Source organism: Pithys albifrons, chromosome 5 (assembly GCF_047495875.1).
Source record: "Pithys albifrons albifrons isolate INPA30051 chromosome 5, PitAlb_v1, whole genome shotgun sequence".
In the NCBI taxonomy this organism is placed as follows: domain Eukaryota; kingdom Metazoa; phylum Chordata; class Aves; order Passeriformes; family Thamnophilidae; genus Pithys; species Pithys albifrons.
Genome location: NC_092462.1, coordinates 3,824,408 through 3,841,112, shown reverse-complemented (window position 1 = coordinate 3,841,112; position 16,705 = coordinate 3,824,408). Strand labels below are relative to the sequence as shown.

The 16,705-nt window shown below is 40.0% G+C and overlaps 2 protein-coding genes across 8 annotated transcripts in view; both read left to right on the top strand.

The window, feature by feature from the left end:
* The window catches only part of PDE5A (phosphodiesterase 5A), a 70,382-nt gene extending 63,915 nt beyond the window's left edge, over nucleotides 1-6,467 (top strand). For all 6 annotated transcript variants that reach the window (XM_071555498.1, XM_071555493.1, XM_071555492.1 and 3 more), the window contains exon 21: nucleotides 1,155-6,467. In XM_071555498.1, coding sequence (XP_071411599.1) covers nucleotides 1,155-1,292 — 138 coding nt within the window. In that variant the 3' untranslated portion in view covers nucleotides 1,293-6,467. The remainder of the gene's footprint in view (nucleotides 1-1,154) is intronic.
* Nucleotides 6,468-10,290: 3,823 nt separating this feature from the next.
* Nucleotides 10,291-14,104, top strand: FABP2 (fatty acid binding protein 2). 2 transcript variants are annotated; one of them, XM_071555067.1, is made up of 4 exons: nucleotides 10,291-10,515; nucleotides 12,912-13,084; nucleotides 13,651-13,758; nucleotides 13,969-14,104. In XM_071555067.1, the coding sequence occupies exons 2-4, from the start codon at nucleotides 12,920-12,922 to the stop codon at nucleotides 14,017-14,019; spliced, it is 324 nt and encodes a 107-aa protein (XP_071411168.1). In that variant the 5' UTR covers nucleotides 10,291-10,515; nucleotides 12,912-12,919; the 3' UTR covers nucleotides 14,020-14,104. The 2 variants fall into 2 exon arrangements, with proteins under 2 accessions (XP_071411168.1, XP_071411167.1); XM_071555066.1 differs by lacking the exon at nucleotides 10,291-10,515 and adding an exon at nucleotides 12,203-12,274.
* Nucleotides 14,105-16,705: the final 2,601 nt, after the last annotated feature.

Here is a 16,705-nt window from a genome sequence, read left to right as displayed (position 1 = left end):
TTTGTCAGGAAAACAAGGAAGCCTTTGCTGGGAAGCCTCATAAAACTGTAGGAGGTGGGCATTGGAGGAAGACTGAGTGTCTGTGCAAAGGTACAGAGCATGCAAAGAGAAAAGTCTTTGAACAGAACACCTGAGCAGGTTTGAATGCCCACAGTTCCAGAGCCTGAACTTGTATACTTTTTCTTGTTAGGGGAGAGCTTTACCTTTTTTTTTTCCTGGTCTTTTCAGTTATTTACTCAGAATTATACAGTTGAATCCAGCAGTTACCAAGTGATACTAGCCCCTGCTTTGTAACTGCAGCCTCAGGGAATATAAAGCCATTCCTGGTTAGCAGCCAAAAGCACCTACAAGTGCTTAGAGTCTTCTCCCTTCTTACCAATTGGGGAAGAAAAATAGGAAGAGGGCTAAGCAGCATCTTTTTCTTCAGAACATGTTGCCTCTTGAAGCTTTCAGTGTCTCACTCTTATTTGTTTTAAAGCCTCACCTGAAATGGAACAGCACAGAGCAGGCTGACAGTGTCTGGGACTTGATTCAAGCCTGTGTCCTAAACTGACAGAGAAGTGACTTACCTGCAGGGGCAGAGGGCAGTGAGGAGGCTGGGGAGCCTGTGAGGTAGTGACAAACCCAGAGCAGAATGGTAAATCCAAGGAGAGGACTGTGGTTTGAGTTTATTTTTATTGGAGTACAAGTAGGGGATATTACCTGCTTACACGGATTTTTGTTTTTTTTTAATGAGTAACACATGATAAAACATACAAACAACTTCAGTGTTAACTTTATAAATGAACACGCACCTGGTTCCCCCCCTCCAATGTTCCAATACAATAAATGCAAACAGTAAGTAGAGTTGTAATGGCAGCTTTTGGAGCTTTCATCCAGTCCCTGGGAATTTTACACAGAGTGCAAACAGAAAGGCATTCTCAGCACTTCAAGAATGTGACTTACCATGTTATTCAGAGTAGGTCACATCCCAGTGAACTGAAGTTTTGTGGCTTGTGTTAGTTAAGTAGCCACTGCAGTAGAACTGAATGATCTACAGGTCTACCCATTAAGTTCAGGAATCTGAAAAAAAATATAAGAAATATGTTTCAGTCTCTTAATTTTTCATTAAAAATTAAATGCAATCTGTTTTACATGTTCTTAATCTATTTCAGGCCCTAACCCATGTGTCAGAGGCCTGCTCCCCTTTACTGGATGGCTGTAGAAAGAACAGGCAGAAATGGCAAGCCTTAGCTGAACAACAGGAGAAGAATCTGATTAACGGAGAGAGCACTCAAGCCAAACGGAACTGAGATGCTGATCTAACAACCACAAGCTTAAGTTCACATAGAAGACATGGTAATAGGGGAGTTCTGCATTTTGCTAAACACTGTATGAATTTGGCTTACGTTTTGCCACTGCTGTATTTTTTTTCACGTTTCAAGATAGAGCATGACCATGTATAAGCCAAGGTTATATGGAGATAGTCTGTTTCTTTTATTACATCTGACTGAGATGAAAAAAGATCTGCAAGGGTAATTTTTGTTCCCCTGCTCCAGCAGAAGGTACCAGTGCAGTTACCTATGCCCGAGAGCCTATTACTTTCCAGGTGTACATAGTTGTTTAGTGATCATGTTGTGGCCAGTATCTTAAAGACTACTGCATTTCGCACCTTTTCTTTCTCTCTTCCAATCTTGCTGTGTTACGTTATAGAAGTAATGAGCAGTCTTGCCTGTTCTCTTCCCAGAGGCTCAAATAAAGATTGGGACTCACTCTGGGAAGGCTAATCCAGCATATACTATGCTGACCTCTTTCAGAAGACAGAACTGGGGTCTGAGGTGAAAAGCCCCACAATCTCTGCACACAGTAGTTAACTTCAGTTTGGTTGGGTTTTTTTCATACCAAATGGATGTCTTAGCAAATATCTTATTACATGTGAAGAAATTTTTAAGACCCCTGTGAAATACTGGGCAATGGGGGTCTTAGGAGTTTTGTGGTAGACGTGTCATGATTATCCATGAATAATGGAAACTGCTTGAAGACTGATGAGATGTCCCAGCATAACTGACAGGCTCCCACTGAACGCTGCAAGAAGCACAGAGAGAAATGGAAAGTAAACAGGATCATTTTTATCTGCTGGTTTTAACTTCATTTGGAAGTTGATTTTTAATATCATCCAACTGACAGACTGAATCATGGGCAGAAGAGAATGTGACTGCAAGAGCAAGAGGTGAAAATCTGAATGAGAATGATGCAGGAATGGCACACTCCTGGTGACTATCAATGACTGATTCTTTAGGCCAGTGCTACTATCAAATGGCTATGACCACTTGGAAGAAAGTTTTACATTAACATCTTTCAAAAAACATTTGTAGCATTAGTTAACAATGATTAATCACAGTGTCTTAAAAAAATAGGAAAAAAAGAGTACCAAGAGCAAAAATAGCCAAGAGTGCTACAGGGATTTGCCATTTCTATATGAGGCATTAATGTTCTGAAAAGTAAGAAATTTATTAACTTGCACTAGTAAAAAAACCCCAACATTGGTATTTTATTTCAATGAAGATGATTAATAAAAATGGTTTTGAATTGGGAACCAGTTAAAGAAAATATGCACATCAGACAAATCCCAAAAGAGTAAAACAAAGAGAGCACCATTCTTTGTGTGGACAGGATTAGGAGATGAGTGTCAGCACTCTGAAATGGATGAGCAGTACACGTAACTGTGGCTGTACAGACACACATTACATGTTGTGTTTTCTTAATCTGTAATAACGATTCTTCACTGAAAATTAGCAGTAGTATTGAGCAAAAATAATACATCTGGGATTGTATTTTGAAGTATGGGAATTTATTTCTATCACAATAATCCAGAAAATTCCAGTTGAAAAAGCAATTAATTATCAACCCCTCTTGTAAGAGCTGGTCAGAAAGACAGTGAAAACTCCCTGTTTTTATCAATTTCTTCATTTAGATAAACTATACCATAAGCTAAGAAAAGATGAAGCAAATGCTTCAAAATGTCTGACGATACTGAGTTTCATGGTTGATTTTTTTTTTAATGTAGAATAAGGTATTCTGACAGTCAGCAGCATTTCTGCCAACCTAAATTATTTGTCACTGATTAAATCCTATCTCAAACCTCTCTAATGATCACCAATAATATATTATTGCAGCTAAATTTGAAAACATTTTTCTGCAAAGGTATTTCTCGTGATTTTCTTCCCTGAGATGTTAAAAAAAAGTATTGATTTCAGTAAGAATTCTAGGACTACTGTTATGCAGTGCTCCATATATGTATTTATATGGAAAAGTCAGCAGCCTGCTCACCACAACACAACCACCCCCAAAACAGTTTTTAGGTACTTTTTGACAAATAGGAATCTTTGCTTCAGGATTTGCTTAGTCCTTGTATAGTCTTTTCCTTGAGTGCTTGAGATACTGAAGTATAATTATTACACTAACTGATGAGATACATATTTAATATAAATAAATTATATGTATATAAAGGTGTATTCTTGCCATTACAGCTGAGACTGGTAATTCATGGTGACAACACAGCAGATAATTATAATAATATTATAGTGTAGTGATGTAGCTTTTACAATAATATCCCAGTATTTCTTTGCTATATTGTGTGTTCAGCAAAACTTTACTATAACTAAATTTGTAAGTGCTACAAAAGAGTGATGGATTCCTACTTTTGACTTGGAAAAAAGGGCATGACATAACATTTTTAAATGTTCACTTAAAATTAACAGTTATACAGTTTGTGCATATATATAATTACATATTTCTACACATTTATCCCATGGAATCTCTTCCACTACAGAGATTGGAACAGGTATACAGTTCCTAGTAAATAAACCATTTATTTATCATAATACATCTGTATCTGTACATATTTCTACAAAACCAAAGCCTTTAAACTACTGGTTAAGAACCTTAAAAGCATAGACTGCTGTACTTCATGGAATTTCAGAGCATGATCCAAGTTTTTACATAGTGTTTTACTCTGCCTGAAGGCAAAGGCAGAGTTGCTGGTTGTGTCACAGTTTTGTGTGAACTGTTTGTAGAAACTGCTCAATCATTCTTTCATAATGGAGACAGGGCACAATATTGGGAGAAAAAAAAAAGCCAGTCTGTTTCCTGCCTGGAGTTCATTGCCTTGAGAATTCAACATTTTCAAACCCAGCTAATGGATTACAGCCACACAGCTGCCATTCATTTCATCATGAGTTGTGTTCCTCATTATTTGAGTCAGGTCTCAAAGATTTTCTCCCCAGTTTATATTGTCTAGCTGGAACAATCAGTGTGGGTTACACAAGAAAGCAGCTGAGGTGGAGTTTTTCATGTGGTCAGTTCAGACTAAAAGTTCATTAAAGCCATTGTCACATTTGATATTTAAATCTTTGAGTACAGAATTTGGCCCACCAATGTCTCAATGAAGACACACCTAAGTTATATCCTACTTCATCTCAGATATGGTCATACTTTTTTTTTTTAGACTCACTCTACAGCACAGTGTAATGTTCAAAGGACACTTCTGTTTTTGTTCTCCTAAAAAATGATTAGTCATTTGTATTAACATACACAAAATTACTGATTAACCCTACCTCTTCTAATTAAAAGTAACAGTGAGGCTCTTAAGGTGTAGGTACTTCTTCTTTTCCAGTAAATTAGTCCCACATCCAATATTGGCTGTAGAGCATCTGGGTTTTCTATTCTGTCACACAATTAAAGAAAGGAGAGGAAAATAGTGTAATGTTGATTTTGGGGATGGTGTTAATTGTTAATTAGAAGTTTAAAGTTAAGAACAGATTACTCTCATATCTTCAAGTGAGGCAGTGATAAAAGTAAACAGTCTATTCCACCACTGATCAGCTGATCTCTCCTTAGAAGAGAGGACTGAAGTCTGGTTTCATGCATCACCCTCTGCCAGTTGCATGCATGTAAAGATAAACTTTTCACCTCTAATCCAATACATTTTACCTGGCAGTGGCATGAACTGACAAAATCAGCACGCTGTCTAATTCATATAAAAATTTCTTCAAAATTCCCAGGTAACTGATTTTCCAAGACATTATACAGAAAAATTATGAAATGTCAGATCTAGTCCTACAGAATTAGGCGGTGTTGCCTGAGTGATCTGGTTGGTGTCTCTTGCAGTTATGCATAGGAAGATAGGCAGAGAATTTTAATGGGACAAAAAAAGCCTCACTGATAATAAATTCATACATTTTAGAAGGTTTTATAAAGACCTGGTATTTCAGGCAAATATATATATTAGCTTTAATTTGGAGTCTTGTCTCTGTGATGCTGCAGGTTTTTTTCTTCATGGCAAATCACATGCAGTTTACATTCCACAAGGTTTCAGCTTTATTTCACAGTTCCCTGCTGAGTGTCTTCAGGGACTTGCACTAACTTGAAAGATAAACTTGAACATTGGAGCTTGAATAAAAGAATAAGTTTGGCCAGAATATGGTACACAATGAGTGCTGGTTTTTTGGTTTGGACTTTGACAGGAAGAAGAAACATCCCAGAATCTGGCCTGGTGATGAGTGACACTTGTTAAATACAGCAAACAGTGACAGCAGGATATTTTATCTTTGTCATTGCTACATGAATGGAAATTGCATGGGAAAGTTTATTTTCCACATAAAGAAGTTTGTTTCCATAGAGAAACTCCTGTCCAAGTACCACTGTTTGTGAATGTGTATTTATGTGACAATGCTATAGAACAGCCAGTTTCCTCTGACTTTCACAGCATGAGCTTGTCCTGCTCAGATGCCTATTTAAAGTCAGTCACACAGATTCCCATTTACCTCAGTGGGAACTGGACTGAGCTGTACAGAAAGTGAAAGAAGGAGTCAAATCCATCTTTTTACCTATAAGGAGGGACCAAACTCTTACCCTTGGTAACACCCACCTCACCTGCTCTTTGCTGTGTTCAGCTATTCCTGTTGATGCCCAAGGTACCTTACAGAGGTAACTGAAGTCAAGATTTGAGCCCTCTCTGTGTTCACATGGCAGACACCTGCATGTGTCCCAAAGAATGTAGTGTGAAATGCACTGTAAATAGTTTTAATATACATTCCTATTAATAAAAATCTTACTCACAGTCACTAGTCACTGAGTTTGTCCACTTGTATTCTTTTATCTTTAAAAAAAAAATTGAACAAATATATAGTTTCTGGGCACAGTATTTTTGTACTAGTTTGAGGGGTTTCTGTGTATATTATGTTTTGCCTTTAAGCAGTATTAAATTCTTCTGAATGTTATGTGTTCTTGCTTGCTTCTCTCCTATGACCTGGTAAAGCTAATTACATTACTTAAGAGAATAATTATCCCTATTTACTGTATAGCTGATACAGAATACAGAGTCAGGTTATTTTCTATGGTCAGACTGCTGCTTATTACTTATTTCCTCATTCTTCTCTTTGTACCGTTTTCATGCTTTTTAAAATAAAAAGGACTATGTCAAATTTTACTGTTTGTTATTTAATATACTTTTAAGTAGTACTGAGATCAGCCAGTGGGAAAGTAGTTCTGGTTTAAAAGCAGCAAAAAATAATTCAGTGCTACTAACCACTAGAGAGCACTGGAGCTGCAGTTACTGGGAGCTGCCAGAAACCAGTTTTATTGGATAAGCAGAACCAGCAAATAAAACAGCCACACAGAGGTATCCTCATCCTCTGCCCCCCAAATATCAGTTCCTGGGGTAGCATGCAAAAGAGATGGAAATATTCAACCCAGTGACTTCAAGCAAAACTGTGAAAAAATTATTCTTGACAACAAAAGCCTCATCCTGTGCAAACTGCTGGTCCTAGAAGTAATTCCAGACCCAGTGGGCTTCCTGGCAATTCCTGGTCTTTGCCTGTTAGGTTCTGCACAGCAACACTTCTGGCTGGACTTTTTTTAGCTCCAGGCAAAACCAAGAAGTATGTCCATCCCTGACAAACAGCAGGCTCATTGAAAAAGTTATGAAGGGCCAGATTTAGTTCAGCACAAAACACCAGCACTGTTTGCTTGAACCAGCTGCAATTCATGAGTGCAACTGCCCAACTGGCTGTGTATATTGATGTCCATCAGGTAACCATTTGTGCTGGGATTGCAGCCTCTCCAGCTGCTTCCAGCGTGGCCGTGCTCCTGCTCAGTCCTTCTGGGCTGCTCAGGGTTAGAATTCACTTCTGGGAAGTGTCATGGATTTCAGCAGGAGTGCTGGAATACACTTCATACCCAGAATATAACCTCGAAGAGGGCATTTTTATTGAAGAGGTGAAGGAATGTTACACTTGGCCTTTCACTTCTTGCACACCAGTGATGCCTTTTTAACAAAGGCAAAAGACAATGGCTCTTTCCTCCAGCCATGTTTTTAGTAAGAGTCGTGACAGCTATTGCTGACATGCATTTCACATTCCCAGCAAATCTCACCCTTTAAGATTTTTAGGAAACAATTCACATGTGAGTTTGTTCCAGTAGTAAAATTTAGGGACAGATGTATGGAATCTGACAGTCACTGAGTTTCTCAGCCCTTCAGAGAAGAACAGCATTTCTTAGCACATACAGAACCTTAGAACAATTTCTGTTGAAAAATACCACCTGTTCTGAGTATGTACTATCAAGGAAAGATAAAATCCTCTTTTGTAATGAATTACAAGGTTAATCAATTCAGCCATGGCCTGCTACTGCCCACCCAGTGGTTTGTAATGGTTGATAAGCAGCTGAAAAATCTGTATTTTATGCAGGTTTCTTTTGTTTAATACCATTAAAAATGAGTAAAACCCATGGTTAAACAATACCACTAGTTTACATATACTTTCACATAGAGGCATTCAGAATCCTTTTACTGTAGTAGTTAATCAAGTCACTGGCAATTTCTTTTATTATGTATACAGCTTCTTAATGGAAGGAAAGTTCATTTTACAGATAAGTGGAGGGGGGAATTTGATCAAGGTCACACAGAAAGTCCATTTCTGTGTTGGAAAGAGAACCAAGGTCCGAGTGTCTCTTCTGCTTTTTTGTGAGACACAAAGAATGTTTTATCTGAAACCATCTTTTCCTTTTGCATATGCAAATACTTAAAATATCTGAGCCATAACGGGTGCTCTCTTGCTATTATGCTGAGCTCAGAAGAACTCTGAAACTCACTGTTTTACAGAGGAGATCAGACTCAAGTCACTAATCCAGATAATCACAATATCCCTGGTGGAGTTTGGAGCTATATCATAACCAAGAGCAAAAGTGTACAATAAGCAAAAAGCTGTGTTGAAATGAGCTAAAAGTGCAGTTCAGATTCTGGAGAAACTGAAATGACTGATGCAGACTTTCAGTCCTGCACATTGTGAGCTCATTGGACTATAACTCAACCCCATCCTTTGATCACATTTCATATTCTGGACAAAAAAGAAACTGAACAATATAGGAAAAGAATATTCAGATATAAATTTAAAAACCCTAGATAAGCCTGACACAAAGCCCTGTGGGACAACTGGCATATCAGTTTCTATGCAGGAAGTGAGAACTGCCACTAATACTCAGAGATTCACATAACCTTTTCTGAAGAAGCATGCTTATTTTTATTGGCAGTTGTTCACTGTCATCCATTTTTCGTTGAAACAGGACCAGATTCTACTATTTTAGGTCATCCTACAATTCATTTTAACATGCAGTAATGGATGAAGTAAATACCAGGGTTACTGCTCTGAGAAAATCCTAAATTTTGCTTCTAGATGTTTTAACCCGGATCTTATTAGCTCAGGCACTCCAGTTCTCTCAATAAACAGCTCTCAAAACCATTGCAGTACATTACACAGAAATTAAAAAGGAATGGTCAGTTAAGGGCAAGTTTTAAGACCCACAGCCCACTACCAACTAATCAGATAAACGGGTCTATACTCACTGGAAATTTCTAAGGAATCTTCCAATGTTGAATCCTCATGTTGAACAGACTGCATGTTAGCAGCATCCAGGAGATTCTCCCTGAGCCAAAACAAAACTAGAAATGTAGCAAACAGGTAGCTGGAGTAGGACAAAAGGTAGCTCAAGAATTGATCTAATCCAGCAGCAATACAAGGCCCAGTTGCAATATGTGCTTTGAAATGATTTATCCAAGAGCTGGCACTACTCAGGCTCCACCAAGCTGCTTGTTGCTGGCCACCCAGGGTGATGCTGAGCTGACTTTACTGCCATAGAATCATCTGTTTACCATATTGATATAAAATGGAGTGTTGTGGTTTAAAAAGCACAGTAAAATTTTAAGTCCCCAAACAGCTTTGCAATCCATCCCAAGACATAATGAAGAATCATCCAGTGGAAAACACACAGAAGTACTGCCAAATCAATCTGTATGGTTTTAACAGGGAATAATCTCTCTTTTATTACATGATATTGTATATATTAATATTTTCATAAGCATATTATGTTTATACTGGCAGCAAGCCTCAATCACTCCATGGTACAGCTGAGTTCTATTGTCCTCACTAGGTAGGAACAACTTGGATGCAAATCACAAAAACAATAAATAAGATAGATGAGTTAAACCCACTACAAAAGCTTTTTTGTCTCCCTGATCTTTGGAACCTCATTGTCAATTAACACCACAATACAGCTTGTTATGATAATCACAGATTGGCATGATGAGATTGGCATGACCATTTAAGTTAATAATTTAGTCCCATCCACCTCATTTAAAGATCAAACTTCAAAGTTAATGTTTGCCCATTTTCAGTTCTGAAGGTGGCACGCTGAAGAAAGCCACAAAGCCAAGAACACACCCTGGGCTTTCCAGACTTTCATAGAACCAGCAATACTGAAAAACAAGATTTCATTACACCATCCAGGTACAAACTATAGTTCTGAAAACTACACAAGGAAGAGGCAGGCAGAAGGAAAAAGGTTGTGGAATATTCAAACTAAAAAAAACTACCTATAAAATACTTGGAGAAGAAACACCAGCTATTATAGCAACACAAAAGATCTCTGAATGAAGGATATATCATATGATTCTAGTACATATAAAAAACTGAAGTCATAATTTGTCATACTGGAGTTAAGTTTTAGTGCATTATAGTCCCAAGTAACTCACATAAATTGTGTAAAGTGCTGCTTGTTCCAGCAGTGACACTCCAGCAGACCTCAGAGAAAAACACTCCTTTATGCTGTCAGCACTACACCAACCATCAAACTCATAAATATTGACCACCTGTGGTTCCTGTTTAACTGACATATCTGTGGGGCTGATCTGAACAGGACCCCGGGGACTCGTGCCCAGTGGAAAAAATGTTAAGGAAGGGGAAGTGGGGACAGGAATGGAGCAGCAAGCTCTGACATGGAATTCAGGACCCAGCTGCTCACTGCTCCCCCGGTGGAAAGGTTTGGAGTTGGCCTGACTTCTGAGAGACCAAAGAGTCACAAAGGGGTACAGCAAACTGGGAGAGAACTGACTGAAAAAGTACATCTGAGAATCTTCCTGATAGGTGAAGACTTGCTTCAGACCCACCTTCCTCCCTTTTAAGGTTCAGAAGAGCTGCTGAAGTAAGTTTGGTATAGAAATTGTACTTAACCTGCAGAATATCCCTACTCTGAATTATTTTTTCAGAGGCTAAGCAGACAGACTGGAATCAAATGTGGAAATTAATTGGTAGCATTAACTTAGTTTAAATATATAAACAGTAACTTCAGATACCTTAGCATTTCTAAAATGAAATGAAAACACGTTCTTGGGGAGAATGCAGAACACACCTAAAAAACCCTTTCTTGAAATGGTCAAAAGAAAGTGCATTTCCCAGTTGTTACATTTTATAGATGGTTCCAATAATGTGAATAATTCATGTTACTTCAGGCCTCAATTTTCTACTGGGTACAGCAGGAGCTGCACTACACCACTGTCAGAAAGAACCTTTCTGCAAAGACTGTACAGTTACCAGTTTGGTTATGTAACAATAAATTGGGTGAACTATAACTAGACACCACGTATTTTTGTTATGTATAGATACTAAGCAGATAACACAGAGTGGCACTGATAACTACAAAGGTCAAGATACCTACCAGTGCAATCAGAGAATCTGACCCTTGGCAGAAATGCAGTTTGCCCATTTTCTGTGCTGGCTGAAGGGTAAGATGGACATCTGTGATTGGCACAGAACTGGCCCTGGGCTTTGTCACCTTTTGAGACATGGAGTTATTCAGGTGATAAAAAAATACATGAAATTGTGGAAAGAAAGTAAATGTAAAAACTACATAGTGAGACCTAACTGTTGTTTTTAAATACACATGGACCAAATTGGAATTACATTTTGAAGGCAGCAGGTAACAAAGCTGATGGCACCCCTGTGAACAGACTAACTATAACCCTTGGCAAAGGCAAAGCTGGGTCATTAGTTTTGCTCAGTTTCAAGCTGCACCAATTAGAGCAGAAGAGGAGTGGGGAAAGAAGCAGCTAAGTCAGGAAAAGACTCATGTTCTGCATTATCCTTGGACAGGCAAATCAGGAATTATAGAAACCAACCACATCAGGTAAGTTCACTTAGCTGCACATCTGTTGTAGGAACGTGTTAGATGCACACAGTGCTCACTGAATGTGTTATAATGAAGAACATTTGTAGAAGCTGCTCAGAATTTAAACTGTATGTTAGAGAGTGAGCACATGATTACAGAATATCATCCCAATTTTCACAGCTCAGCATCAGATAGGAAACGAGGATGGTTTTCTGAAACAACTGCAGACATTCAGTAAATCCTCTGCCCTATGCTTATTATGTTGAGCAGAACAGATCCCTACCAAATTACAATGGACAAACTAGAGATTCGTGTTCAGTTTGTTGGGTAAATAAAATCTCCTCCAGCTGCATAAAGACTCTCACGAAAGTATGAAGATACTACATAGACAGAAAATGTCATTAAATGTTCTTATTTTAATTACTGCTTTCACTAGATATCTGATTTTTACTATGCATGGTGGACAGAATGAATAGATGAGCAATTCTTTATTAAGATGAGCAATAAAGATACTGTCATGATCTGGAACCAGTAAGAGAGATTCAGCAAGCAATGTGGTCAGGCCTGAAATTTGATTAAACTACAGTAAACTTCTCCTTGAAAAGATCAGTGCATCATTGAGCTTTAGTCAGCCACATCATCCTGTAAATTGCCCTCAAGATAAGCCAGTGCATAAATTCTCTTGGCAAAGACAAGTCACTCCAGAGCAGGGCTCCTACAGACACAGCCATGGCTTTCAACGGCACTTGGAAAATAGACAGGAATGAAAACTACGAGAAGTTCATGGAGGCGATGGGTGAGTCCCACTTTGCCAGTGCTTTCTGCAGGAAAAATACCCCTCCAGCTGTCTCTGAACTGCCTTTGGGACAGCCTGTCCTTTTACTATTTGCTCTGCCCTTCACTTTCAAAATATTTCATGGAGGGGGGAAGGATAAAAGATGCTGAGAAATGTTCTGATTACGTTATGGTCATCTTAAGCACCTTAACTAATTCTGGATTTATTAAAGCAGAAAAAAAAGAATCTCTAAGTCCAAATTTGAGGAAAAGGCTCAGAGAACTTGAATTATAAACTTTAAGCAGAATTCTATAACAGGAATATTATTTTGATAATATTAAACTAGTTAAAAAATTACACAGGGAGGAAATAATCATTCTTCAATTTTGTAGAAACACAATTCAAGGAATTCTGACATTCTGATACTTTAGGTTTGTACAGACTGTGCATTATATGGATATAAACACAACCACCATACTTAGGTAGTGGTTTGTATTATATGAATATGGCCTCAATAAAAAGTGAAGAAGAATAAAACTTTGGGTCAGAACCCTGGAAAAAACTCACTTTGACAACATAAAAGTCACTAAAAAGAAATAAATATGGTACTCCATGGGTTTGGGGTTTTTTTCTGATTCATGTTAATTGTTTTTTCCAGGTGTTAACATGATGAAAAGAAAGCTGGGCGCTCATGATAACCTGAAGATCACAATCCAGCAAGATGGGAACAAATTCACCGTCAAAGAAGCGAGTAACTTCCGAACCATAGAGATTGAATTCACTCTGGGAGCCACTTTTGAGTACAGCCTGGCTGATGGGACTGAACTTACTGTAAGAGTCTTCTATAGAATTCTGTATTTTCTACATGAGAATAACTTTATGAAGTACAGTTTCAAGGTTAATTATTGATTTTCCTAGTTTGTAATTGAAATTTCAGTTTCAAAGAGTGATTGCTAGGAGTACTTGCAGCTTATGCACAAAAGCACAAGGTACTCTTAACAGTTAATGGTTCAACTCTGTACCTATGGAACTCAGGGTTCCAGAGAGAGCCCCAAAAAAGCAGAGCAAGAAGCAATTTTCATCTGATGAAATCCAGGTGATTGTAATTTTACTTATTCTAATACTCAAGTCTACCACCTAGAGTGCAGAGTGGGTATTTATAGAAAACTACCTTTTCTCTGTTGATGCAATTAATTAAAGGAAGGTGCACTGACCACTAAAAATATCTAGCTTGATTATTATGCAATTAAATAAACGAATAGTTTTATTAAAATTTCATTTTACAACCTTTCTAAAAAAGCTTTTAATCTTTTCTCACTCTAAAGTATTCTGCAGCTTTTAAATCTCATCAGTGTCAGAACTATCGCAAAATATTTTGGGTTTTTTTCCCATTATAGGGATCTTGGAACCTGGAAGGAAACAAACTTGTGGGCACATTTACCAGAAAAGACAATGGAAAAGTACTCAATGCATACAGAGAAATTGTAAATGATGAACTTGTTCAGGTGAGTTAAGCAGTCACTTACATAGAACTTTATAATATAATTAAGTGAAAAAAAATTTAGAAGCTGTTCTGAAAGTAGGACTATTTTATCAAAGCCAAATAACCTCATTTATCTTTAGTTAAAATTCATTATTGATGCCCTCTCAACAGCACCCATGAAAGGGAATTTTGCTATCAAAGCCACTGATTTTTCTTCTTAATTTCCTAATAGACCTATGTATATGAAGGAGTTGAATCCAAGAGAATCTTCAAAAGGGCCTGAGCACTTCACCCAGAACAGCGGCAGAATGAAGAAACAATGAAAGAAGACCATTTTCTCCACATCCTCTGCAGTTTTTCTTCCCCTTTATTCCCTCACAACACCTCCTAAGGTGCAATTACCTAGCCCTGGTGAAAACACAGGCTAGTTCCTTATGTTACTGTTTTGCCTTGAATAAAAAACATCCAATTACCAAAAGCTAAAATGTCTTTGCCAAGTCCTATCTGAGTGTCGTAAGACAAAAGGCTGCAGAAACTATTTTACATATGCAGAACTTAAATATTTTCCATAGGTTATGAAATGGCAAGTTAGTTTCCTTACCAAGGTATTTTTATTGAGAAACAGTTTCTCTGTTCACTGAATATCACATAAGAAGTATAGCAAAAGCTAAAATAAATCTGACAACACCCAAGGCTTCAAGACCATTCCATGTAAGCATAAATATGGACTAAAATATGGTGTGATAATACAGCTCACTTGGAGACTTAAATCATTCTTTGCTCTTATCAATAGGAATAATACAAAGCACTTATTGATGATATGCAGATAAGTCACATAATGCACTTTCACTGTATTTGTTTCTAGAAGTACAACTACTCTTTAAACATACAGATTTGGAGTCATTCCACTTTCTTAGGGGTTCAAATAATCTGTTGGAAGGGACCTTCAAGTTCCAAGCCCTCTGCTGTGGGCAGGGACACACTGCACCAGGTTCCTCAACGAACCTGCGTGCTCTTGTCCTTCAGCCAATATCCCCCGAGCTCTTTTTTTTTTGCTTCTTCTGCCATCATTAGAAAAAGACTGATTCATGTAAGCCTTTGCTAAAGGGTCACAATATCAATTTTTGTGGTCTTCAGTGTATCACAACTCCCTCTTCTGCGAAAATGTTCTCCTGATACAAGCAGTAAACCCACAAACCACACCTCCTTTCGCTCACGCAAGATAACACAGATGGGTACAAGGCCTATTCTTATTGTTTTGCCCCAAAATCTCTAATATACTTCACCTAAAATACATATGCTTAACCAATACTTTCTATATAAAGACCAAGTCATCCTTATTTCTACAGAATTTATTAAGGAAAATAACTACCCCAAAGTGCATGTTCAGGAGAAGCAAGCTCTGTTCAGATACACCTGCTCTGCACTCTGCAGTTTGCATTGCCTTGTCTCTTAATAAGCTAAAAAGGGTTAATAGCTACAGAGAGGAAGCTTTTGTTTAGCATACTGTGAGGTTTCTGGTCACTTTGGACATGATGACAATAATTGTTCTGCTTTCAGTATGGAGTGAACTGGCTGGACTGAGGGGGGCATATCCTGATTGTGAGTGTGGCATCAGGTTGTGCTGCTTCATTTAATTCCTTCTGCAGCCGTGTGTTGTACAAATAAAGGACACAGAATACACTGTCTAAATGAACTTTTCCGTATTTGTTTCATGGAAAAATTCCAACTAACCTTCAAGGAGAGGAGTGTATCTTAAAACAATTTCGGTTTTCCCAGACTTCTTCTCAACAGAATTTCCCAAATGATTTCTTAGTTTCTTTCAGGGCATCATCTGCTCTCCAATAAACCGTATCAGGATGAACTTGTGGATGTTTATTCCTACAGAAGTCCCAGTGCAGCTGACAGGGCGAGATCAACACGGTTTGACAGGAGTGGCCGCCTGCTCCTCCCCAGACCCGCCTCTCACCTGGCAGGGAGCAGCAGCCAGCGAAGCCCGGGCAGCACGGCAGGAATGCCACTCGCCAGCCCAGGGACAACCTGCACGGCACCGCTTGTCCAGCGCCAGCAGGACAGGCAGGAGCCCCCTCCACGTCCAGCGTCTGCACATGAACCCGACCCGGCGGTGCCTGAGGAAGGAGCGGAGAACCCTGAGAAGATGAAGGGCAGGGCGCTATGTAAGGGGAGAAAGGGCGGTGCTTGAGGCGGTACCTGAGGCGGTACCTGAGGCGGTACCTGAGGCGGTACCTGAGGTGGGAGGGGCGGTACGTGAGGAGAGAAGGGGCAGTACCTGAGGCGGGAGGGGCCGTACCTGAGGGGCGGGGCGGTACCTGGGGAGGTACCTGGGGCGGTACGCGCTGAGGGAAGGGCGGTGCCTGGGGCGGTACGTGCTGAGGGAAGGGCGGTACGTGCTGAGGGAAGGGCGGTGCTTGGGGCGGTACGCGCTGAGGGAAGGGCGGTACGCGCTGAGGGAAGGGCGGTGCTTGGGGCGGTGCGCGCTGAGGGAAGGGCGGTGCCTGGGGCGGTGCGCGCTGAGGGAAGGGCGGTACGTGCTGAGGGAAGGGCGGTGCCTGGGGCGGTACGCGCTGAGGGAAGGGCGGTACGTGCTGAGGGAAGGGCGGTACGCGCTGAGGGCCGGGCGGTGTCTGGGGCGGTGCGTGCTAAGGGAGGGCGGTACGCGCTGAGGGAAGGGCGGTGCCTGGGGCGGTACTCGGTGAGGGAAGGGCGGTGCCTGGGGCGGTACTCGGTGAGGGAAGGGCGGTGCTTGGGGCGGTACGTGCTGAGGGAAGGGCGGTACGCGCTGAGGGAAGGGCGGTGCCTGGGGCGGTACGCGCTGAGGGAAGGGCGGTACGCGCTGAGGGCCGGGCGGTGTCTGGGGCGGTGCGTGCTGAGGGAAGGGCGGTACGCGCTGAGGGAAGGGCGGTGCCTGGGGCGGTACTCGGTGAGGGAAGGGCGGTGCCTGGGGCGGT